Source organism: Microcaecilia unicolor, chromosome 1 (assembly GCF_901765095.1).
Source record: "Microcaecilia unicolor chromosome 1, aMicUni1.1, whole genome shotgun sequence".
Taxonomy (NCBI): Eukaryota; Metazoa; Chordata; class Amphibia; order Gymnophiona; family Siphonopidae; genus Microcaecilia; species Microcaecilia unicolor.
The window spans coordinates 316,632,860-316,658,580 of NC_044031.1; the positions used below are offsets into that span (position 1 = coordinate 316,632,860).

Below are 25,721 nucleotides of genomic sequence, written 5' to 3' on the forward strand. Positions count from 1 at the left end.
ACTCAAACCTGAAATAGTTGGATGGCTTCATGCAGATCAAATCTTTCCTATGCAGGCAGGATCTTCTCCAAGAATGCTTATAGCTCCTCCACTTTAGTCAGTGTAACCGTGCAATTGTCGTAAGTGATCTGGACCCGAGTGGGGTACTGGAAAGCAAACTTAATTCCCCTCACAAACAGTTGGGAGCAGTAAGGCGCCAGAAGTTTCCTTTGTTTCATTACTCGCATAGAAAAGTCTTGAAAGAGCAACAAACGGGTGCCCTTGTACTCAATCGTACGTTGTTGTTTGTACAGCTCCAGCAGCTTGGCTTTAATTGTGTAATTTAAGTACCTGGCAATGACCGGTCGCGGCTTCCCGGTCTCATCTCTGCGCACTCTGATCCGATGTGCGCGCTCCGCATGTATGCAGCCTACCTCTGAGGGGAGCCCCAAGGCCCGTGGAATCCAGCTCTCAGCCAGTTCTTGAATCTCATTATCAGGCATGCTCTCGGGAACACCAGTAATGCATAAGTTGTTCCTGTGTCCCCTATTTTCCTGATCCTCCACTTTGTCGATTAAAGTGTGAGTATTATTAGGAAAGGGATGGAAAACAAACACGAGGATGTTATAATGCTGTTGTATCGCTCCATGGTGCGACCGCACCTCGAGTATTGTTTCCAATTCTGGTTGCCGCATCTCAAAAAAGATATAAAGGAATTAGAGAAGGTGCAGAGAAGGGCGACGAAAATGATAAAGGGAATGGAATGACTTCCCTATGAGGAAAGGCTGAGAAGGTTAGGGCTCTTCAGCTTGGAGAAAAAGCGGCTGAGGGGTGGTATGATAGAAGTCTACAAGATAATGAGCGGATTAGAGCGGACAGATGTGAAGCGTTTGTTTACACTTTCAAACAGCAACAAAACCAGGGGACACAAGATGAAGCTAGAATATGGTAGATTTAAAACAAATAAGAGAGAGTGTTTCTTTACACAGCGTGTAGTTAGACTCTGGAACTCGTTGCCAGAGAATGTAGTGATAGCATCTGGCCTTACGGAATTTAAAGGGGGTTTGGACAGATTCCTGAGGGAAAGGTCCATTGAACATTATAAATTTTTTTTTTTTTTGGGGGGGTTGCCGGGTTCTTGAAGCCTGCATTGGCCACTGTCAGAGACAGGATGCTGGGCTCGATGGTCTCTTGGTCTTTTCCCAGTATGGCGGTGCTTATGTACTTATGTAATTTGTGTTTCCAAGGCTCCAATTCGATTCTCTGCTGCAGTCAAAAGATCTTCCTGGGCGGAGATGCATTCTTCTGCCCGCTGAATCCGCACCGCTTGGCCTGTGATGCTGTCTTTAATCTCCTCCATTCCTGCATGGTTTAGCTAGTTTATCATCCAAAAGCTGGGATAAATGTCTCATCGATACTTGCATAGTGTCTTCTTACAAGACCGGCGGTGTCATAGGAAGCTGTGGGGGTGGCGACGCCATCTTTTTCAGGGCTGTGCTTGATTTCTCTCGCCCAGGCCGCAACAATTTTACTGACATCCTGTAACCACCGTGTGAGAAACACCGATTGCCTCACCATAAACGTCCCCCCAATCTTCATGCAGCACTCACGAATATTAGGGCAATCCAAACCATGGGAAATCATCAGTTAAGCAGGTTTAAGGAGAGAAGGGGAGAGGAGCCAAGGCAACAGACATCCGCTCTGGCTGCTACCATCACGTGACACCCATAATGGGGAAATTTCTGAACAACCAGGTATCAAGTAAGTCATGTTGAGATGATGCTTCAAAGCCACTTCTGGAGAGGAAGTGATGTCACCCTAGTTAATGGCTGCTTCAGTGTCTTGCTCCCAACCCCGGAGTTAGTCTCTACCAGATATCTCAGGCATCTTTAGCTATTGAAATCTTTAATTAGTGGAGTTACCACCCTTTTTGCATTCTGGTAGGATTCTCATGGCTCTTGATGAAAGGAGTGGATCTCGCAAAGTTCTCTTCAGCTGTTTAAGCTTCACAAGGTGAGACATCTAACATGTTGAGTCCGTGAAGAGAGATTGGCCGAAAAAGCAGAGAGGCATGCTGCGCAAGTATAGTTTACAACGCCAAGAATGCCTCCTTTCTGCCCATTATAAATGAATCCGCCTATTATTGAGAAGGTCTGAGAGAAGAGGACATTTCTCTGGTAAGTGAACACTATTTTGCTTTGTGCTTTGGGAACTTAAAGATTCGGGTTTAAAGGAGGAATTGTAGGTTAGTGATAGGCAAAATAAAAATATAAAAAAGCAAATTTTATCAACTAATCTCCATAGTCTTTTCCCTTTAGTTTTAAAAACTTTGTATCACAGCATTAACAGACTCTAGCAGGCACTGTAGGATCTAGTTTAGTAAGTCGGAGAAACTTAATGAATTCTTTGTAAACCTGGAGGATTTAATGGGGCAGTTTTACAAATTGAAAAGTAGCAAATCTCCTGGACTGGATGGTATTCATCCGAGAGTACTGATAGAACTGAGAAATGAACTTGCGGAGCTATTGTTAGTAATATGTAATTTATCCTTAAATTACTGGTACTGGAAGATTGGAGGGTGGCCAATGTAACGCCGATTTTTAAAAAAAGTTCCAGAGGAGATCCAGGAAATTATAGACCAGCGAGTCTGACATCGGTGCCAGGCAAAATGGTAGAGACTATTATAAAGAACAAAATTACAGAGCATATTCAAAAGCATGGATTAATGACACGAAGTCAACATGGATTTAGTGAAGGGAAATCTTGCCTCACCAATCTACTAAATTTCTTTGAATGGGTGAACAAACAGTGGATAAAGGTGAGACGGTTGATATTGTATATCTTGATTTTCAGAAGATGTTTGACAAAGTACCTCATGAAAGACTCCAGAGGAAATTGGAGAGTCATGGGATAGGAGGTAGTGTTCTATTGTGGATTAAAAACTGGTTAAAAGATAGAAAACAGAGAGTGGGGTTAAATGGTCAGTATTCTCAATGGAGAAGGGTAGTTAGTTGGGTTCCCCAGGGATCTGTGCTGGGACCGCTGCTTTTTAACATATTTATAAATGGCCTAGAGATGGGAGTAACTAGTGAGGTAATTAAATTGGCTGATGAGACAAAGTTATTCAAAGTCGTTAAATCGCGGGAGGATTGTGAAAAATTACAAGAGGACCTTACGAGACTGGGCATCTAAATGGCAGATGACGTTTAATGTGAGCAAGTGCAAAGTGATGCATGTGGGAAAGAGGAACCCGAATTATAGCTACGTCATGCAAGGTTCCACGTTAGGAGTCACGGACCAAGAAAGGGATCTAGGTGTCGTCGTTGATGATACGTTGAAACCTTCTGCTCAGTGTGCTGCTGTGGCTAAGAAAGCAAATAGAATGTTAGGTATTACTAGGAAAGGAATGGAAAACAAAAATGAGGATGTTATAATGCCTTTGTATCGCTCCATGGTGCGACCGCACCTCGAATATTTGTTGTGTCAGAGTTCTATCTGAACCAGTCAATTGTCTTGCCAACACTTTTTCCTCATGCCCACCCTAGCGAAAGCAGCTTGCACACCTTGGACTTCAAGAGAGCATTGGCCTTTTCCGTGGAGCGGAGGAAGCCCTTCAGACAGTCCGCCCAGTTGTTTGTTTCTTTTGATCCCAACAGGAGGGGAGTCACCATCGGAAAACGCACAATCTCCAATTAGCTAGCAGATTGCATTTCCTTCACTTATGCCCAAGCTGGGCTGACTCTGGAGGGCCATGTCACGGCTCATAATATTAAAGCCATGGCTGCGTCGGTGGCTCACTTAGTCAGCCTCCATTGAAGAGATTTGCAAGGCTGAAACGTAGTCATTAGTCCACACATTCACATCTCACTACTGCCTTCAACAGGATACCCGATGCAACGGTCGGTTTGGGCAGTCAGTGCTGCAGAATCTGTTAGAATCCCACTCCCACCCCCTTAGGCCTGTTTTATTCTGTTCCAGGCTGCACTGTCAGCTAGCTGTATATAGTTTCAGGTTAGCCTATGTTATGTCCTCGCCGTTGCGAGGCACAATTCACTAATGTTCATTGTTTTGAGTGAGCCTGGATGCTAGGGATACCCCATGTGTGAGAATAAGCAGCCTGCTTGTCCTCGGAGAAAGCGAAGATACTTACCTGTAACAGGTATTCTCCGAGGACAGCAGGCTGATTATTCTGACAATCCCTCCCACCTCCTCTTTGGAGTTGTTATTTGTTATACTTTTTGATTTAACTGAGGTGCACGCTTGCGCGGTGGGTGGGAAGTCCGTGCATGCGCGGTGCGCGCTGCATGCATGCATGCCAGAAGACTCTAGCAAAACATTTTTGCTTTTGCTATGGCAAAATGCCGGTTTCCGGGCCGACACGGACGTCGACCCACGTGTGAGAATAATCAGCCTGCTGTCCTCAGGGAATACCTGCTACAGGTAAGTATCTTTGCTTTATCTGCCGTCATATATTGTGTTACTATCGGGCTCAGTTTCAAAAGAGAAGAACATCCAAAAAGTGACATGCCTGCATTTGTACGTTTTTCTCACAAAAACGTCCAAATCAGTATTTTCAAAACCCCTTTTTAGACGTTTTTTCTCCAAAGTCCGTCAGAAGTACGTCCAAATCTCAAGGGGGCGGGATTTGGGCGTTCCTAAGACTTAGACGTTTTTCAGCCATAATGGAACAAGACAGAAATGTCCAGGACTAAAACTTAGATGTTTTGAGCTGCACCTGTTTTTGTTATGAATAAAGCACAAAAATGTGCCCTAAATGAGCAGATGACCACTGGAGGGAATCAGGAATGACCTCCCCTTATTCCCCCAGTGGTCACTAACCCCCTCCCACTTGTGCCACCCTTAGATGTTATACTTAGGCCCATCAGAATAGTATGCAGGTCCTTGGAGTAGTCTAGTGTTGGGTGAGTGCACTTCAGACAGGTGGACCCAGGCTTCTACCTCCCCCTATAGTCAAACAGAGAACCTGGAGAAAACCTGAAATTCTTGTCCATTTACAGACAGGCTGAAATTTATCTGGTTCAATCTAGACCTGAAATTTTGTGCACCACTGGGAATGGAACGTTTCCTGCACACCTCCTTCAAAAATATGTTTACCTGGTAGAAGTTATTTTATTCCTCAAAGAGGAAAGCAATATAAAATCATCAAGATGACTGCATCACTGTCTGGTTTCTGGTGGCTGAAAGACATTTTTGATTTTACATTTACTTTGATGGCTTTCAGAATTATTCATTTATAAAACAACTTTATTAACGGTTGGAAGGTGGTCTCACCTGCATCTGTGTTTCATGAAAAAGCTGAACCCTGCCGAGAAGGCACGCGGACACATTGGTCCCTTATACTAAACGATAAACTAAGCTTTAGCAGTGGCACGTCTCGTGCTTTACCTTTCAGGTGCTGTGCGTAGCACGCTCTGCCCTCGTGCATCTGGTGGGGCCGGGGCTTGACACGCTGTTCCCCATGGCTTGAGGGCAGCGGGCAGGCTGCTCTGATCTGCAGGGGAGAGAGCTTGCTCTCTTTTGTTACCTCACCCCTCTGTCTCTGAAGTGCTGCCTCGTCTCCTCTTCTTCACCCCGTTTCACCTCCCTTTCATGCACTGTCCCCTTATCCTCACCCTCTCTGTCACTGCCTCCAGCCTGTCTGGACTCCCTCTAACCCCTCTCTCAGGTACAGCTCCTCTCCCGAGCCCTCTTCTACTCACTCCTCTGAGGCACTGCCCTCCCTGTCCCACGCTGCTCAACCTCTCACTTCTATCTCTTAAGCACTCACCCCCTACTTTCTGGCTCAACCTTTCCTTTCTGTTTCTGTAGCACTGTCTGCTTCACCTCAGCCCTCTCTCTTAGGCACCACCCTTCGCCTGGCTCACCCTCTCATCTCTTCTGTCTCTAGTCTCCTCATATTTAATCTATATTCCTGGGACTGTGCTGTCTCTCTTTCCCTTGAGAATTTCCATAGTCCATGTACTACACTTCGCTCACTGCTTTCTGTAACTCTATCTTTCCTCAGCAACAGCAGCAGATCCTGTTTTTTAACACCCCCCTCCTCTATATGAAAAAAATATTTTTAATAATAATCCACGACTCACGCAACAAGGGTGTACCTAGGAAAACAACCAAAATACAGAAGAACACCTAGGAAAAGGCAGCATCTTAAACGCTTGCTTGCTATACTAATATCGTGCTTTTTACTATCATGCTACCCAAGATCCTTCTGTAATACTAAATGTTTATTTCTTATACTTCACCACCATTCATGATGTATTGTAAGCCACATTGAGCCTGCAAAGAGGTGGGAAAATGTGGGATACAAATGCAATAAATAAATAAAATTGCAGTGAGCACTAGAACATCAATACACCAATTGTAAAACTGCACAAAACATTAGTAAAAGTGATCCTGCAAACACAAAACCATGTCTTTTTCACATAGAACACAGATACATCCTCACCAAGTATAGAATAAGTAACCACAAACTAAAAACAGAAATATGTAGACAAAAGTTAAACTGAACCCCCAATAAGTCAGATTCTGCATACAATGCAACACCACAGAAACAGTGATGCATGTCCCCTAGTACTGTGCAATATAAAGACAGCAGATGTAAATTTGAAAAAAAACTGACAAATACCAGTCACCATTTTACAAATTAACAAACAGAAATAAAACAAAAAAAATGGAAAATAAGATGATACCATTTTATTGGACTAATACATTTTTCAATTAGTTTTCAGAGGCCAACACCTCCTTCCTCAAGTCAGTATGTTCCGGTATCCTGTCCTGACCCGAGGATGGGGTTTTGGTCTTTGAAAGTTAGTCAGAAATATATTAAAATTAGTCTAATAGAAAGATCACCTTATTTTCATTTTCTATTTATCACAACTATAATACTACTTTATCCTAAAGCAATAAAATAATAATAATAATAAATCTTTTTTGTACCTTTGTAGTCTCTAGTTTCTGCTTTCCTCATCTTCTCTTCACGCTCTCCCTTCCATCCAGCATCTGCTCCCTCTCTCACCCTCCCATCCCGTATTTGCCCACTTTCTCTGCCCCATCCAGCATCTGCTCTTTCTCTCTCCCTTCCATGCAGCGTTTGCCTGCTTTCTCTGCCCCTTCCATCCACTGTTGCACTCTCTTCCATTCTGTCTGCACTCTCCCCCTTTCCACTGATGTCTGCCTGCTTTCTCTGCCTCTTCCATCCAGCATGTGCCCCTCTGTCCTTTTTACATAATGCATTCCAACATCTCCCCCTCTCTCCATCTTTATCTCTCCTCTCCCCCTCACCCCGTTCCCTCCCCTCCTTTTCCTCCTCCTTCCCACACTTTGGGTTCCTTAAGGCTTTCAAAAGTCTATGTACCCCCGTGGCCCTAACGCTCAGTATCCGGATACCCCACCGCTTTCCTCCTCACCCCTTCCCCAAGATGTAATACTTTCATGTCCTTCATTTTTTTAAAAAAGTGTCCTATCTACCCTGTGTACAAATGGTCGGCATTCAGATTGTGTTCCTCTTGTAAATTTTCATTTCTTTCATTCATTCAGAACTTGCCCCCCCCCCCCCCCCTGAACACTTTTGGTTCCTTCAGTCTTTTAAAACTCTCCTATGTACCCTGTGTGCTAATGGCCAGCATTGAGATTGTTTTCCTGTCCCAAATTTGCATGTCTTTCAGTCATTCACAATCCCCCCCCCCCCCCCTTTCTCCAGTTTAACACTTTCGGTTCCTTCAGTCTTTTAAAACTCTCCTATCAACCCTGTGTCCTAATGGCCAGCACTCAGATTGTTTTGCTTTGCCAAATTGTCTGTCACTGATGTCACTGAGGTCAGTGCGTGCCTGCCTAGCAGACCACTTCCGGCAGGCACGGTCCCAAGCACATCCTGTTGGAGGTGAGAATTATTATATAGGATTTGTTGCATTTGTATCCCACCTCTTTGCAGGCTCAAAGTGGCTTACAATACATCATGCAGTTAACACCCAACAGAAAGGGCTTAACAAGGATCTGGGGTTCCTAGCCCATTATAAACCATAAAGCTGTATGTCTCTGTTGATCACCCCACCCCTCACCTATCCACACCCATCCTGTTAGAATATTAATGATATGCTTTGTCCCCATGCATACCTCCTACCCACCCCCATCCTCCCACCCTGTCAGGCTGTCATAGTAATGCTTGAATGTTTTCACTTATATACACTGTCAGCTAGCACATTTGCTTATTTCCGATCTGACGAAGAAGGGCAACCTTCGAAAGCTAATCAAGAAATGTATTAAGTTATGTCCAATAAAAAAGGTATCATCTTATTTTCTTTTCCATGTTTTATTTTGTTTGATTTCTATTGATAACCTTAAGAGTGGACTAACACGGCTACCACACTCCTCTACTTAAGATATACATGATAAAATGGCTGGCTGAAATTTGTTCTGCCGTTTCCCATCTAAAAGTATGTATGAGGATCAGCACATTTGTAGGTTTTTGTGCATGAACTACTCGTTTCAGGTCCTGCTACACAGCATCTCTATTGGTTTGAAGCCAGTCCTAAACTTTAATTTTGTTTCTCCTCAGCCATTCAGATATAGACTTGCTTTTGTGTGTCGGATCCGTCGCCTTAATAATTTTCTGTTATAGTGCAGAATTCATGGTTCCTTCAATAATGGCAAATTTTCCATTTCCGGATGCAGCAAAGTATTTCCACACCATCACACTACCACCACCATATTTACATGATGTTCTGGGATGTTATATGACTTCCCGGATGAGTTGTTGCTTCACCCTAGCAGTAAGTTTGTCAGGCTCTGACCAATCCTGGGAAGATTCGACACCCAAACCACCTTCATTTGGAGATAATGGCTCTCACTGTGGTTTGGTAGAGTTCAGGAGCTATAGAAATGGCTTTGTAACCATCCTTTGATCATGCATAGTGTTTTTGTAGAAACTTTGTGATGACTACTTCACACTTATGATATGGTTCAGTGAGGTTTAGATTCAACAGGGCTGGCTATAGTCAAACTTTTGCTATATTCAATCTGCTGAATCTAATTAAATGTGGTCAATTGGTTGATTGAGTGATTAAAGGGACAGTTACTTTTTCACATTGGTGATATTGGTGTTAGGTAACTTTATTCCTTAAAAAAATGAAGTATGATTTAAAAACTACGTTATGCATGTCCTTACATTCCCTTTGTCTAATACTACATTTTCTTTACAGATCAGAAACCATTCAGTGTGAGATATATGCAGTAATAGGGGAAATCAGAAGAGGGGAAAACTTCTACATATCAGGAAGGGAAATAATGTCTGTAGATTGGCTGGCTGAACCTCTAAGGGTGTTATAAAGCAATCAAAATAAGCTTTAAGTGACTCATGACTATGTAATTGCATCACTAGTGATAACCTGGTTTCAGAATGACATTTTGAATCTTATTTCCAACATTTGCAGCAACATAATTGGTTCACTGGTACTAAAGTTGTGATAGTCATTTTCTAACACACAGATTTCAGCTATTTCTTAGAATGTATCCTGCTGCAGTTTGTTTTTTGACAACTACTACTACTACTTAACATTTTGCTATTGTTGCATGAGTATGTGGCTTCATATTAACTGAGGTTTAACCTGCATCCTATTATAGAAATACAAGTACCTGACTGAAGACAGTAATGTATCTATGCCATCTGAGCCAAGCAGCCCACAGAGCAGCACACGCAGCCGATCCCAGTCACCAGATGACATCCTTGAACGTGTAGCTGCTGATGTAAAAGAATATGAAAGGGAAAATGTTGACACATTTGAAGCCTCTGTTAAAGCCAAACAGAATTTGATGGCAGTTGAACAGACTAATGGTGAGTGATTATTGAAGGAAAAATACTATTTAACTGCATTATGCCAATAGAAGGGTATCTACTACTACTACTACTACTTAACATTTCTAAAGCGCTACTAGGGTTACGCAGCGCTGTACAAATTAACATAGAGGGATGGTCCCTGCTCAAGGAGCTTACAATCTAAGAGACAAGTGAACGGACAGTCCGATAGGGGCGGTCAAATTGGGGCATTCTGGATTTACTGAACGGTAAGAGTTAGGTGCCGAATGCAGCATTGAAGAGGTGGGTTTTAAGCAAAGACTTGAAGATAGGCAGGGAGGGGGCTTGGCGTAAGGGCTCAGGAAGGTTGTTCCAAGCATAGGGTGAGGCGAGGCAGAATGAGCGGAGCCTGGAGTTGGCGGTGTTGGAGAAGGGTACAGAGAGGAGGGATTTGTCCTGTGAACGGAGGTTACGGGCGGGAACATAAGGGGAGATGAGGGTAGAGAGGTAGTGAGGGGCAGCAGACTGAATGCATTTGTAGGTAAGAAGGAGAAGCTTGAATTGAATGCGGTATCTGATTGGAAGCCAGTGAAGTAACCTGAGGAAAGGGGTGATATGAGTATATCGGTTTTGGCGGAATATGAGACGTGCCACAGAGTTCTGAACAGATTGAAGGGGGGATAGATGGCTAAGTGGGAGGCCGGTGAGGAGTAAGTTGCAGTAGTCAAGGCGAGAGGTAATGCGAGCATGGACGAGAGTTTGGGTGGTGTGTTCAGAGAGGAAAGGGCGAATTTTGCTGATGTTAAAGAGGAAGAAGCGGCAGGTCTTGGCAATCTGCTGGATATGCGCAGAGAAGGAGGAGTCAAAGATGACTCCGAGGTTGTGGGCAGATGAGACGGGGAGGATGAGGGTGTTATCAACTGAGATAGAAAGTGGAGGAAGAGGAGACATGGGTTTTGGTGGAAAGACGATGAGCTCGGTCTTGGACATGTTCAGTTTCAGGTGGTGGTTGGACATCCAGGCAGCAATGTCGGATAGGCAGGCACTAAATATCTAGCACTAAATATTCTAGTTGTAGTCAGATAATAAAAACTGAGCACTTTGCTTTCAGCGAGTAAGTGATCATACCCTATTTACACCCCAGGGAATTATGCATAGTTTTGCTTAATGTTGAATTTTTTTTTGTGCATAATTTCCCTGGGATGTACCTACCTCTTCCCAGGTATTACTTCTCCCCCTTCTCACCTAGGCACTCTTTCCTTTTTTTACTTCCTCTCCCAGCACTCTCTCCCTGTCCTGATACACTTGGTCCTCCCCAAGGTCCAGCATGTCCTGTTCTCTCTCCCCTTTACCACCTCCTCCCATGAAATTCAGCATCTCTCCCTCCCCTCCTCCTAATCAGGTTCAGTATCCCCCCAAGTCAGGGTCATCATCTCTCCCCCCCCCCCCCCCCCCCCCCCCAAGCATCTCTTTCTTGTTCCCTCCCCTCCTAACCACCTTCAGTATTTGTCTCTGCCTCTGTGGCTCCCTTGACTCACCTTCCACCTCTAAAGGCAGGAGTGGTGCCAGTTACTACTATCCTTCAATGTTGCCATCTTTCAAAAAGGCAGCGTCTGAACCATGGTGGTGCATTCTGCCACGATTGTGGTCATGACCCCTCTCAGGCTCACCTTATTTCTGGCGGTCAGCTTCTGAGCTGGCTTCTGTCTGTTCTTCCTGAGTTAGTTCTGTTTCTGTCTCTGTGTGCTGGCTGCTTCCAGCATGGCTCTGATTACTCTACTATACTGCACCTGTGTGTGTTTAAGCCTCTCTGTACTTCAGTATGCTTTCTGCCTGTGTTTTGGTTTGTGTTCCTCTTGCCCTCTGGTGACCAGACCTGGTGGCTGCATTGGATTGTATGTGTGCTGTTTCCCCTTCCAGACTTCAGCCCAGTCCAGTCCGGATCTTCCAGCCTGCCAGACTTGCTTGTCTTGTTTGAGCCTGCACAGCACCCGTAGGTGCCTGGTGATTGCTGCAGCTTGAATCTCAGCTGCTGCTGGGCTTATTAACTATTTGGAAACTCTCTGCCTTTGCATTGCCTAAGGCCCTGGTTTGTTGGTGCTTGTTGCACTTCTGCCTAGTCCAGTTTATAGTCTGTATCCTTGCCTGATTCTAGTTAGTCTTTGTGTAGCTTCTTGTACTGTATTGCTTGTGTCCCAGTCTTGTTTCTTGTTGTATGTCTTTGTCTAGTTCTAGGGTGCCTGTGGTTCTTGTTCAGTGGCTGCCTGGCAGCTTTCAGTTCTGTCTCTTATCTATCAGTGTTTTTTCCCTGTTTCAGTGGCTGCTTGCAGCTTTCAGTTCTGTCTCTTGTCTGTCTGAGAGTCCTAGTCTAGTATTCTGCCTAGCCTCCCTGTGTATTCTAGACCCTGTGTGTATCGGCTGGTTTCCAGTTCCTGCCCTGTCCGGTAAGTCCTGCCGGCCACCTGCACTCAGGGGCTCAACTCCTGAGGAATGGTGGTCAAGTGCAGGTGAAGTCTAGCTGGCCCTGTCAGAGTTCTGCCTTATCCCTGTGTGGGGTGGTTTTGCCTGCCAGTGCCGCTCCTCGGCAGTGGCCCAAGGGCTCACGATCCTAGTTCCTGCTTTGGAAAACGTGACACATCCCTTATTTGGCAGACTGGCTTCTAGCACTGCATCAGTGGGTGCTACTGAGGGTTAAGTGCTGCTAATTGGGCATTGCTCCTATCTTTAGAGGTGGGATTGATGGAACCCAGGAGAGACCAAGAAGTCCGGCTAAGGTTGGTAGGGTCAATGGAGCTGGAGATATTTCAGGTGGGGGGAGGGGTGGCGGAAAATTATACAGGATTACTCACTCGCATAATTCCCCAGGTGTACCTGATGATAAAATAGGGCATTTTTTAGACTCGTTCATCCAAATAGTTAACCCATCGCCACCCCTCACTGCAGGAAGGCGTTATATGGTGGTTAGAGCAAAGGACTGCAAATTAGGGAAATGAGAGTTAAAATTTAATTCCCTCCTCCACCCGTTGTGACCTTAGGCAACTAACTTTTTCTCCCATTGCCTTAGGTGCCCGCTTTTTATCTCTGTAAAAAGTTTAAAGTTTATTCTATATATCGCCCTGGGATATATCGTCTGAGCAGTTAACATTCCAAAATTGGAAACCACATTTCCTTAAAATTTGAAAAGTAGTATGGAAATTTTCTTTTTAAATTGTGATCTCTTTTTAAATACATTTGCCGCCTACAAGTATAAAGTCTCAAGACAAGGCATTTTCAAATATTCCATATCTAGTTGACTAATATAGCATGAAAACAACTAATGACCATTTTCCATAGCATCCTATAAACCAGTCCACACTAATGGGTTGTGTCTGTCTGTTAGTGGATGGAGACGGAATGAAAATAGGTCTCAAGTGATTTTCAGTTTATGGGTATTGTGCTGCATAGAATGTTCAGTTTTTCTGTCTCCCAAGTGGATGGATGATGGGTTAACAGCCCTACTCCTGACCTGGTTTTTAACTATTTTCTGTTGAGCTTTATCTATCCTGTTGGGGTTTGGGGCTCCTGAGCCAGTTTTATGGTGAGTCTCAGTTGACTTAGGGGTGCCTGTTTGGCTTTCCTCCTGAGTCAACTTCTCAGCTGTTCAGTTGAGTTGGGGGTGCCTTCCTGGGCTTGTTCTCCTGACCCAGTTTAATATGTGGGTCAGGAGAGTTGGGGTGCATTCTTTGGCAAAAGCTCCTGTAAAATTCAGTTGTTCTATGGAACTGAGGTATATCTCAGAGGTCTCTGAGATCCTTCTCCCCCTCCCCCCCCCCCCCCCACCAGACCATCAGTGTCAGCTTTGGAAGTCAGCCTGCATTTGGTGAGCCTGTTCTAATCTATTTCAGTGCACTGGTGTTGTCTGTGTTTGTTTCTTTTTAAACACACACAGGTATCTGGCTTCTTCATTCTACACAGCAAAGACTCTTTCCTACTCAGCTGCATGAGTTACTGACAGAATTGTTGTTCTGTTTCCTTCAAGCAGTTAATATTTGTCTGTGGCTCTGTTATGCAATGGGGCAGTTCTACAAACTGAAGTGTAGCAAATCTCCTGGATCGGAAGGTATTCATCCCAGAGTATTGATAGAACTGAAAAATGAACTTGCAGAGTTATTGTTAGTAATATGTAATTTATCCTTAAAATTGAGCATGGTACCGGAAGATTGGGGAGGGTGGCCAATGTAACGCCGATTTTTAAAAAAGGTTCTAGAGGAGATCCGGGAAATTATAGACCGGTGAGTCTGACATCGGTGCCGGGCAAAATGGTAGAGACTATTATAAAGAACAAAATTACAGAGCATATTCAAAAGCATGGATTAATGAGACAAAGTCAACATGGATTTAGTGAAGGGAAATCTTGCCTCACCAATGTACTACATGTGGATAAAGGTTAGCCGGTTGATATTGTATATCTGGATTTTCAGAAGGCGTTTGACAAAGTACCTTATGAAAGACTCCAGAGGAAATTGGAGAGTCATGGGATAGGAGGTAGTGTTCTATTGTGGATTAAAAACTGGTTAAAAGATAGAAAACAGAGAGTAGGGTTAAATGGTCAGTATTCTCAATGGAGAAGGGTAGTTAGTGGGGTTCCCCAGGGGTCTGTGCTGGGACCGCTGCTTTCTAACATATTTATAAATGACCTAGAGATGGGAGTAACTAGTGAGGTAATTAAATTTGCTGATGAGACAAAGTTATTCAAAGTCGTTAAATTGTGGGAGGATTGTGAAAAATTACAAGAGGACCTTACGAGACTGGGAGACTGAGCGTCTAAATGGCATATGATGTTTAATGTGAGCAAGTGCAAAGTGATGCGTGTGGGAAAGAGGAACCTGAATTATAGCTACGTCATGCAAGGTTCCACGTTAGTAGTCACGGACCAAGAAAGGGATCTAGGTGTCATTGATGATACGTTGAAACCTTCTGCTCAGTGTGCTGCTGCGGCTAAGAAAGCAAATAGAATGTTAGGTATTATTAGGAAAGGAATGGAAAACAAAAATGAGGATGTTATAATACCTTTGTATCGCACCATGGTGCGACCGCACCTCGAATATTGTGTTCAGTTCTGGTCGCCGTATCTCAAAAAAGATATAGTGGAATTAGAAAAGGTGCAGAGAGGGGTGACGAAAATGATAAAGGGGATGGGACGACTTCCCTATGAGGAAAGGCTAAAGCGGCTAGGGCTCTGCAGCTTGGAGAAAAGGCGGCTGAGGGGAGATATGCTAGAGGTCTATAAAATAATGAGTGGACTGGAATGGGTAGATGTGAAGCGTCTGTTTATGCTTTCAAAAAATACTAGGACTATTATCTACGGAATTGTGTTTCTACTGAATATAGATTGTGTTTGTAGACATTATGCGGTCCCTCTACAAGGGGAATACTAGGACAGGAAGTCATTGAACCTGTAATAAGAACATGTTGATATCTGTGATGGGAGAGGGAGAGATAATGTGGAACACTTGTTTAATTGCTCAATTGTTATATTGTTTGTCATTCACAACAATAAAATTGTTCAAACATAAAATACTAGGACTAGGGGGCATGCGATGAAGCTACAATGTAGTAAATTTAAAACGAATCAGAGAAAATATTTCTTCACTCAATGTGTAATTAAACTCTGGAATTCGTTGCCAGAGAATGAGGTAAAGGCGGTTAGCTTAGCGGAGTTTAAAAAAAAGGTTTGGACAGCTTCCTAAAGAAAAAGTCCATAGACCATTATTAGATGGACTTGGGGAGAATCCACTATTTCTGGGATTAGCAGTATAGAATGTTTTGTACTTTTTTAGGATCTTGCCAGGTATTTGTGACCTGGATTGGCCACTGTTGGAAACAGGATGCTGGGCTTGATGGACCTTTGGTCTTTCCCAGCATGGCAATACTTATGTACTTATAGAGTAAAAAATTTGAAACTCCCATGCCTCCTTTCAGCTGCTTAGGTTGATGGAAAACACCTGCACATACCTGTGGTGGCTTACGCTTCCATATGTAGGCAAAAACTTTTCAATTGAGCTGAGAAGAAAATTGTTTGGGTATAGGCAATGGCAATGCTAGGAAGAGATAAAAGTTTAGGAAAAATCATTATTTTGATTGCATGCACTCTCCCCAGCCATGATAGTTCTAGACCTTCCCAGCACTGTGACTCAAGGAATGACTCCTACTCTTGGAGGGGGAAGTTAGCTTTATATAGGCCCTGCAGGGTAGGTGTAAGATTAATTCCTAGGTATTGGAGACATCGCTTGGTCCATCAAAAGGCATATTGGTGTTGTAGTGAGCGGGTGACTTCGGGAGTTAGATAGAGGCCGATGATCTCTGATTTGGGCATACCGAAACCTGCCTGCATTGGTGTAGGCTTTTTACCACCGGTGGGAGGGAACGTTTGGGGTCTGCCAGGGTGAGTAAGATATCAGCAGCAAAAAGTATCAGTTTATATTCTTCAGTTCCTATGAGAACCCCACAGGTATCTGGGTGAGCTTGAAGTATCTGAGCCAGTGGTTCAGTAGTGAGTGCAAATAATAACGGAGATGGTGTACAAGCCTGACGTGTACCTCAGTATAAAGGGAACATTTCAGAGTGTGTTCCATTAATCTGCAGTGAAGATAGTGGGTTTACATACAAGAGCTGAAGCCACGAAACAAATCGTCCTGTAAAGCCCATTTGATGTAAGACCGAGAACATGGAAGGCCAATGCACCCAGTCAAACGCTTTTTCAGCATTCAGAGAAAGCAGTGTGGGTTGTCGTGTGGCATTCACCTCATGTATCAAATGGAGAACCCTCCTAATGTTTTTATATTTACAATTATGTTACATATATATATAGCCATGTCGCATAATTGTAAATATAAAAACAATTACATGCACAAATATACTTTATAAGATACCAGCCTAATAGCATGACATTAAAGATATCATGTTTTTACAAACATATAAATATATATATGTGTATACATTTGTGATGTAAAGAGTTCAAATATAGTTATGTAAACAAAAATATATATAAATACTAGTAAAAAAGGCCCGTTTCTGATACAAATGAAACGGGCGATAGCAAGGTTTTTCTCGGAGTGTGTATGTTTGAGAGAGTGTGTGTGAGAGTGACTGTGTGAGAGAGAGAGTGAATGTGTGAGTGTGCGTGTGTGACAGAGAGAGAGTGAGACTGGGTACAAGTGTGTGTTGAGAATGAGAGTGTGCGCCATGGGCCCCCCTCCCTTCCTCCATGTTCCAGGGTCGTCGTCCCCCCTCCCTCCGAGTTCCAGGGTTGTCGTCCCCCCTCCCTCCGAGTTCCAGGGTCGTCCCCCCCTCCGAGTTCCAGGGTCGTCCCCCCCTCCCTCTCTTCCTCCGAGTTCCAGGGTCGTCCCCCCCCTCCCTCTCTTCCTCCGAGTTCCAGGGTCATCCCCCCCTCCCTCCCTTCCTCCAAGTTCCAGGGTCGTCCCCCCCTCCCTCCCTTCCTCCGAGTTCCAGGGTCGTCGTCCCCTCCCTCCCTCCGAGTTCCAGGGTCGTCGTCCCCCCTCCCTTCGAGTTCCAGGGTCGTCGTCCCCCTCCTTCCCTCCCTCTGAGTTCCAGGGTCGTCGTCCCTCCCTCCCTCCCTCCCTCCGAGTTCCAAGGTCGTCGTCCCCCCTCCCTCCCTCCCTCCGAGTTCCAGGGTCGTCCCTCCCTCCCGAGTTCCAGGGTCGTCGTCCCCCTCCTTCCCTCCCTCCGAGTTCCAGGGTTGTCCCCCCCTCCCTATGAGCTTCAGGGTCATCCCCTCCCTCCAAGCTTCAGGGTCGTCCCCTCCCTCCCTCTCTCCAAGCTTCAGGGTCGTCCCCTCCCTCCCTCCCTCTGAGTTTCAGGGTCCCCACTCCATCTGAATGTTGATACGCAGCTTTTTAGAACGGAACATGAGAATAACTGTACTGGGTCTTACCAATGGTTCATCTATCCCAGTATTCTGTTTCCAACAGTGGCCAATCCAGGTCACAAGTACCTGGCAGAAACCCAAAGAGTAGCAACATTCTATGCTAGTAAGCCAAGGGTAAGCAGTGGCTTCCCCATGTCTGTCTCAATAGCAGACTAGACTTTTTCTCCAAGAACTTGTCCAAACCTTTTTTTAAACCCAGGTATGCTAATTGCTGTTCCAAAGCTTAACTATTTTGGTGAGTGAAAAAATATTTCCTTCTTTGTGTTTAAAAGTATTTCCGTGTAACTTCATTGAGTGTCCCCTGGTCTTTGTACTTTTTGAAAGAGTAAAAAATTGATTCACTTCTTCTTGTTCTACACCTTTCAGGATTTTGTAGACATCAATCATATCTCTACTCAGCTGTCTCTTTTCCAAGCTGAAGAGCTCTAGCCTCTTTAATATTTCCTCATTGAGAGGAGTTCCATCCCCTTTATCATTTTGGTTGCTCTTCTTTTTGAGATATGGCGACCAGAATTGAACGCAGTACTCAAGGTGAGGTTGCACTGTGGAGCGATACAGAAGCATTGTAGTATTTTTTGTCTTATTTACCATCCCATTCCTAATCATTCATAGCATCCTGTTTGCCTTTTTTTGCCGCCACCCCACACTGGGCAGAAGATTTCAGTGTATTGACTATAATGACATCTAGATCTTTTTCTTGAGTGCTGACTCCCAAGGTGGACCCTAGCATCAGGTAACTAAGATTTGGATTATTCTTCCCAATGTGCATCACTTTGCATTTGTCTACATTAAATTTTATCTGCCATTTGGATGCCCAGTCTTCCAATTTCCTAAGGTCTTCTTGCAATTTTTCACAGTCCTCATGTGTTTTAACAACTTGGAATAGTTTTGTGTCATCTGCAGATTTAACCACCTCACTCATCATTCTGATTTCTAGATCATTTATAAATATGTTAAATTTCAACAATTTTTATTAATGAAGCACAAAAATGGTGTTTACATAATGTAAATGTCTCTACAATCAATCAACACACACCAAGTACTGAAATTGTACAATATTACTCGTCTCCATTAATCTTTTAACTTTTATCCCCCCCCCCTTTTTCATACTATTAACTAACATTTAATCAACAAGATCTATTAACAACAATTTCCCAACAACCCTTCCTCCCCATCTTTCCCTTCTACCAATTGACACCATATGTTCAAATGTTTGACCCCCAAAAATATAACCACCTTCAGGTGTCAGCTGTGCATTCGCAAAGCCTTGAATTAAAATCAAATCATATTGTGTGAATTTACTCCCCTCCGCAAGAGAGCCAGGGGGCCTGTGGTCTGATGGCCCTCCTACCCCTCTCCGGAAGATGTCCATATCGTGCTGGGGAAGGGCTAATATAACTCTAATTAAACCTCCCCCCCCCCCACTACCCCCCTCCTAAACCCTCCCTCCCCCCCCCCCCCCCCCCCCCCCCGCCTTGGTCTGCTCTACTGTCTTTCCAAATCCTAAAAGGTGGTAGAAAAAGGACTCTACTCCCATTTAGTTTCCATTAGTTGCCAAGGGAAGCTTGGGCAATGCTCCAAGTTTATTAATAATATGACTCCTCACCCTATGGGACAAGGTGTTAATATAACCTTCCCAGGTAAGGAAAAAATTGCTTTGTGACCGAGTGTTAAGCAGAGAGTCCTGGAGCTCCATCGTAAGTAAATCATGTAAGCGATTCCTCCATTGCCAAAAGGAGGGGTTCAGTTCTTGTGTCCAGTTAACAAGTATGCACTTCATGCCCACCAAAAAAGCCTTATGGGCCATTATATTCTGGTATCTCGTACCCCCCTCCACTGGGGCATGGCAACCCAAAAGAATACTCGTAGGCTGCTGATTAACCTTTTTCCCTCCTATTCTTTCTAAGTATTTAACTATCCTGGTCCAGAAGGCTGCTATAGCTGAGCACTTCCAAAAAGCATGGTAAAAGTTATTGTCCGACGCCCCACAGCGTCTACATTGGGCAGATTCTATGTATCCCATCTGATTCAGTCGAGACTGAGAGGTATATGCCCTATATATCACTCTGACCTGACATTCTCGAAGGTTTGCGTTTTGCGTCCATTTCAAAACTCCCCTCCAACCCTTTAACAAATCTCCCGGGGTGATCCCTCTTTGTGTATCTGCTGACCATTTTGCTGCCACTCGTGTGAGGTCTCCCTGTGGCCTAGCCAGTAACAGCCTTTTATGTAATATAGATATCGAGATAGGATCCTCTGATATCATCTCAAATAATTCCCCCATCTTAGTGGGCAGATCAACACCAAGTGCAGCTCGGGGGAGTGACGCTATATAGTGTCTAAGCTGTTCGTATGCAAAACATACCCCCCAATCTGCTACGTCTAGGTTTAATTCGGCCATTGTTTTAAGATTACCACTGGGCTCCAACCAATAATGTATAAGTACATTATCCCCTTCTCCCCAGGATCTCACTATAGGATTTTCATCCCCTGGGCGGAAAGCCTCATTCCCTAGAAGGGGTAGTAATCTACTACATCTAGGATCAAAGGACCACAGCCTAGCCAAGTCCTTCCATATGGCCTTTAAGGGGCACACCAATACACTAGTCCTCAACCTTGTAGGTAGGTCCTTCAATGCCCCATGTAAGACATACATCAGGTTTAAGGGGCTACACCTTGCTTTTTCTATCTCCAATGGGGTATAATCCTCTCTCTGCAGATACCAGTCCCCCAGGTGGCGCAATAAACATGCTACATTATAGCGTTTAATGTCCAGCAATCCCATCCCCCCGTTTCTCCAAGGCCTCACCAGTTGTGAAAATCGTATCTGAGGTCGTTTCCCAGCCCACAAAAATTTTGAGAGCAATTTTTGTAAAGATCTCACTTCCTGGTGCTTGAGATACATTTATAAATATGTTAAATAGTACCAGGCCCAGTACAGATCTCTGTGGCACTCCACTATTCACCCTCCTCCATTGAGAAAAAATGACCATTTAAGCCTACCCTTTTTTTCTGTCCAACAACCAATTCCTAATCCACGGCAGAATATTGCCTCCTATCCCATGACTCTTTAGTTTTCTCAGGAGTCTCTCATAAGGAACTTTGTCAAAAGCTTTCTGAAAATCTAGATAAACTACATCAACCAGCTCAATTTTATCCGACATGTATGTTCACACAGGTGCTGTGAAGGACTTGCAAGCCATCTGCATATCCTCCCAGCATTCTCCAGGGTGACAACCAGGTCCACCCCAAGTTACTCAGGGCCTCCGCTCCAGGTGCCTAGCGCTTCCACCAGCTGTCTTCCAGGTTCTGTAAAGGACTTGCAGCCCATCTTCATAATCCTGCAGGTGCCACGTGCCACAATTTCTCTCTACATGTTTTATTTTCTTTCTGTTATTCCCAATGACTCCAGTACAATTTCTCCTCTTGATAACTATCCCTTCCCAATCTCTCTCCATCTGAAACCACTGTATACGTTGGGCCACATTGCCCACCTTCTGTTTTCATCACCTCATCATCCCTTTTATCTTCCCCCTTCTCAGCTCTCAACCTTAAACATTTTCTTCCTTTCATTCAATCATCTCCATTCTGTTTGAGTGCATCTCATCTTTGTCACTGTCATCATGCCTCTCTGACTGTTGTCTATACTCTCTTTCTCCTTCTACTCTCTGCTGGGGATATCAGTCCCAATCCTGGTCCTCCAAATCAGCTCTCACCCTACTCGTGCAGGTCACACTGCAATATCTCCAATCTAATTTCTGTTTCTCTCCTCTCCCCTTTTTTGCCTTTCTTGTGTGCCCTGTGGAATGCCCCTCCTTTCTCCAACAAACCTACGTCCACGACCTCTTTATCTCTTGTACTCTCCGTCTGCTTGCACTAACTGAGACATGGCTTTGTGCTGAAGACTCTGCTTCTGCTGCTGCCCTGTGACATGGAAGTTACCTTTCCTCCCATACACCTTGGCTATGGAGGTGGTGACTGGCTACTACCCTCACTCTTTTGTAGATTTCATTTCGTTCTCACTATGGTTTTTACAGAGTTTCTTTCACCACTGTGGTAGTTGCTTCTTGTTCTTTCTGTTTACTATTTTGACGAGACAGTTAACACCCATTTTGTACTTTGCTCTTTTCATTTTGACAGGACAGTCTCAACGGGTCTGTGCAGCAGCCGCCGCCTGCTTGTAGTTTCGCCGCTTTGTTGTAGGGCCGCTATCGGTCTGTAGATACATTTTTTGCACCTCTGTTCTGTCTGGAGCCTTGCTAACACTTAGTTTCATTTTCTTTTAGTTCCTCCAGTTTGTTTTGTATTTCCAGCTCTTCATTTTTTTCTTTTATCTCTTAGGTTATTACTTTCAGATGCTGTAGAATGCTGAGAAGTTTAACATTTGCACTTTACAGGTACAGATTCATGTAGTTACACAGAGTATTCCTGATCCCCATACACATATCCTCTTATTTTATTTTTCTTAGTTATTACATCCCTTTTATCCATTAACGCAACACTGTGGTAACCCCTTTTAGTAAAGGATTTTTCCCTTTTTGTGTCCACTTTTTAAACATGGTTCATACAGCCAAATGTGTAATCCCATCTTATACGTGCATTGCTTTGCACATACATGCTATCTAAGCATGGTCCATTCAGACATATTTGTTTCCACCTTAGTTGTGCATGGCCTTATTCTGACACACGTTTCCATGTTTTTTTTTTTGTACATTTTTTACTTGCATTAAATTCAATTTTTTTACTATTTTAGGAATCCCTAATGACACTTTTAAGCTTATAAAGTATTTAACTTGTTTACTTATATGGTACTTTTAGGTCTCTCATGTTGTTATTATTTTGTATATTAATTTTTATGTACACCATATATAAATACCCACAGAAGGTGAACTCTCCACAGGAAAACCAATGAAAGGCAAAACACACAGTGGATCCAAAAAAGTCCTCTCACAATGAGTGTCTTCCTGAACAAGGTCTTTATTGACAGTAGCAGAAATGACCCGACACGTGACGTGTTTCGGCCGTGAGGCCTGCGTCAGGGGTCTATAAAATAATATAATATACAAAGACATGCATAAAAATACAATTATGATTAAAAACATGAATAAAAACTTGAACATCCATATACAATTTCTTGTACAAATTTAGACAAATAAAACATCAGAATGAAAGATGCAAAGTATATATAATAAAAAATATATGATAAAATATGAAATTATACCACATAGAGATAATGAGGACAAGGCATGGAATAAAATACACAACATAATAAAGTATAAATATAGAGGACATACCTGGTATTATCTGTAGAAAAAAGTACCTTGTAGATCAGATGAAAAAAAGCACTAAAGCTGCTAACAACGATATCTATAATAAATATGTAAGCGAAGGCATAAATCACTACATACTCTCCATACATACATATACAACAAAATGAAATGATACTGAAAAAAGTGAAACATAGAATATATGGACAGGGATCCCAAAAAATTGTTTTGATGATGGAGAATAATGAAGAAGACCACACGGGTATGAAAATAAAAATAAAAAAATGAAAATGAAAACAAGGCACGGCTGCCAAATGAATCAGCAAATGTCAAAGGTGATGAACCATAAAATGATAAGGGTCATTTCTGCTACTGTCAATAAAGACCTTGTTCAGGAAGACACTCATTGTGAGAGGACTTTTTTGGATCCACTGTGTGTTTTGCCCACCATATATAAATGTCATATGTTGGGCGTTTTTTTACATTCAGTCTTATATTTCTTTTGATTTTATTCACGATTAACACATATATCATCATGTGTTGCTGGTGGTAATGTATGATTTATATATGGTGTCTTTGGACTTCCTCTGTGTTTGCATGTACTTATTTTTACTTTTTGTCTTTACAATAGTTTTTTATGTTTATATTTTTTGTATTGTTTAGGTACTCCTGAAGCAGGCCTCTGTGACCGAAACACAATTCGTGTTGAGTTCATTGCATGCTTTGAATAAAACTTCTGATGTGAACTCTTTGAGTCCGTTGGACGTTTTGTTTCTCAACATCTTTGGTGTCATCTTCGCTGTGCTTGTTTGCTTGTATTGACCTGTGTGATGGTCCTTTGTTCTTCTATGCTTGTCAGTTTAACTGGCGGGCAAACACAACTGCCTGGCCAACAATGAGCAGGATTATGCAACCACATGAGTGGTCTCTCAATATGGGTGTTGCCCACAAGATTTCTGAGCGTGGGGCACCCCCTCGGTGGTTTCTTTTGCCACTCAAATCAACCACAAGGTTCCTCATTCTGTTCCATGCTTCAGGCCCATGACAAACTAGCGTCAGATGTCTTCCTCAATTGCGGGACAAGTCTTCTGTATGCGTATCCTCCTATACCTCTAGTGGGGAAACCTTTGTTGAAACTCAAGCAAGACCACGGAACCATGATTCTGATTGCGCTGTACTGGCCGTGGCAGATATAGTTCCCTCTACTTCTGGAGTTATCTTCTGAATAACCTTGGAGATTGGAGTGTTTTCTGACCCTTAACACGCAGAATGAGGGGTCCCTTCTACATCCCAGCCTCAGGTCTCCGGTTCTCAAAGCTTGGATTTTGAGAGCCTAGAATTCACTTCTTTGGGTCTTTCGGAGATTGTCTTCCAGGTCTTGCTGGCTTCCAGGAAGGATTCCACTAAGAGGTGCTATTCTTTCAAATGGAGGAGGTTTACCGTCTGGTGTGAGAGCAAGGCCCTAGATTCCCTTGCTTGCCCTACACAGACCCTGCTGGAATACCTTCTACACCTAATCGAGTCTGGTCTCAAGACCAACTCTATAAGGGTTCACCATAGTGCAATTAGTGCTTATCACTGTGTAGAGGGTATGCCCATCTCTGGACAGCCTCTGGTTGTTTGCTTCATGAGAGGTTTGCATTTGTCAGAGCCCCCTGTCAGACCTCCTCCTGTGTCATGGGACCTCAACCTCATTCTCACCCAGCTGATGAAAGCTCCTTTTGAACCACTGAATTCCTGCCATCTGAAGTACTTGACCTGGAAGGTCATTTTCTTTTTTTTTTCACTTTAAATATTTTTATTAATGAAGCAACTTAAAACATTCAAGACAGTACAGATAATGCTAAGTTGTCCTAAAATATTGGACATCCATATAATATAACAGAAAAGAACAAAACAAAACAACCCAGTCACCCTTATGGTGAAAATTGAACTATCAACTCCCAATCACTATAAACAAGGGTCTACACCCTCAGCTCTGTCCTACCCCCTAAATTTGTTCAAGCAAATAATTGCCTCACTTCCCCCTCTAGCCCTCCTCTTCCGTTCCCTACTGCCCCCTCCCTTCCTCCCCCCTCCTCAACTACCACCCGTTCCTATCAAAGGAAGGTCATTTTCTTGATGATTGTTACTTCAGCTCGTAGGATCAGTGAGCTTCAGGCCTTAGTGGTGGATGCACCTTATACTAAGTTTCATCACAACAGAGTAGTCCTCCATACGCTCCTTACGTTCCTGCTGAAAGTGGTACCATCTGAACCAGTCGATTGTCTTGTCAAAATTCTTTTCCCGACCTCATGCCCATTCTGGCAAAGCACCTTGCACACCTTGGATTGCAAGAGAGAATTGGCCTACTACGTGGAGCGGACCAGGCCCCAAGGACAATTCTCCCAACTTTTTATTTCTTTTGATCCCATTAGGATCGGGGTCCGCCATCAAGAAATGCACCATTTCTAATTGGCTAGCAGATTGCATTTCCTTCACTTATGCCCAGGCTGGACTGGCCCTAAAGGGTCATGTCACGGCTCATAATATCAGACCCATGGCTGTGTCAGTAGCCCGGTCAGCCTCCATTGAAGAAATGTGCAAGGCTTCAACGTGGTTTTCAGTTCACACATTCATATCACACTACTGCCTTGAGCAGGATACCCGATGTGACATTCGGTTCGGGCAGACAGTGTTGCAGAATCTGTTTGGAGTGTAGAATCCAACTCCACCTTCCTAGGCCCGTTTTATTCTT

The 25,721-nt window shown here is 43.6% G+C and overlaps 1 protein-coding gene across 6 annotated transcripts in view; it reads left to right on the forward strand.

The window, feature by feature from the left end:
• Window positions 1-25,721, forward strand: part of PRPF4B (pre-mRNA processing factor 4B) — a 201,507-nt gene that overhangs the window by 104,839 nt on the left and 70,947 nt on the right. For all 6 annotated transcript variants that reach the window (XM_030208674.1, XM_030208675.1, XM_030208677.1 and 3 more), the window contains exon 6: window positions 9,619-9,829. In XM_030208674.1, coding sequence (XP_030064534.1) covers window positions 9,619-9,829 — 211 coding nt within the window. The remainder of the gene's footprint in view (window positions 1-9,618; window positions 9,830-25,721) is intronic.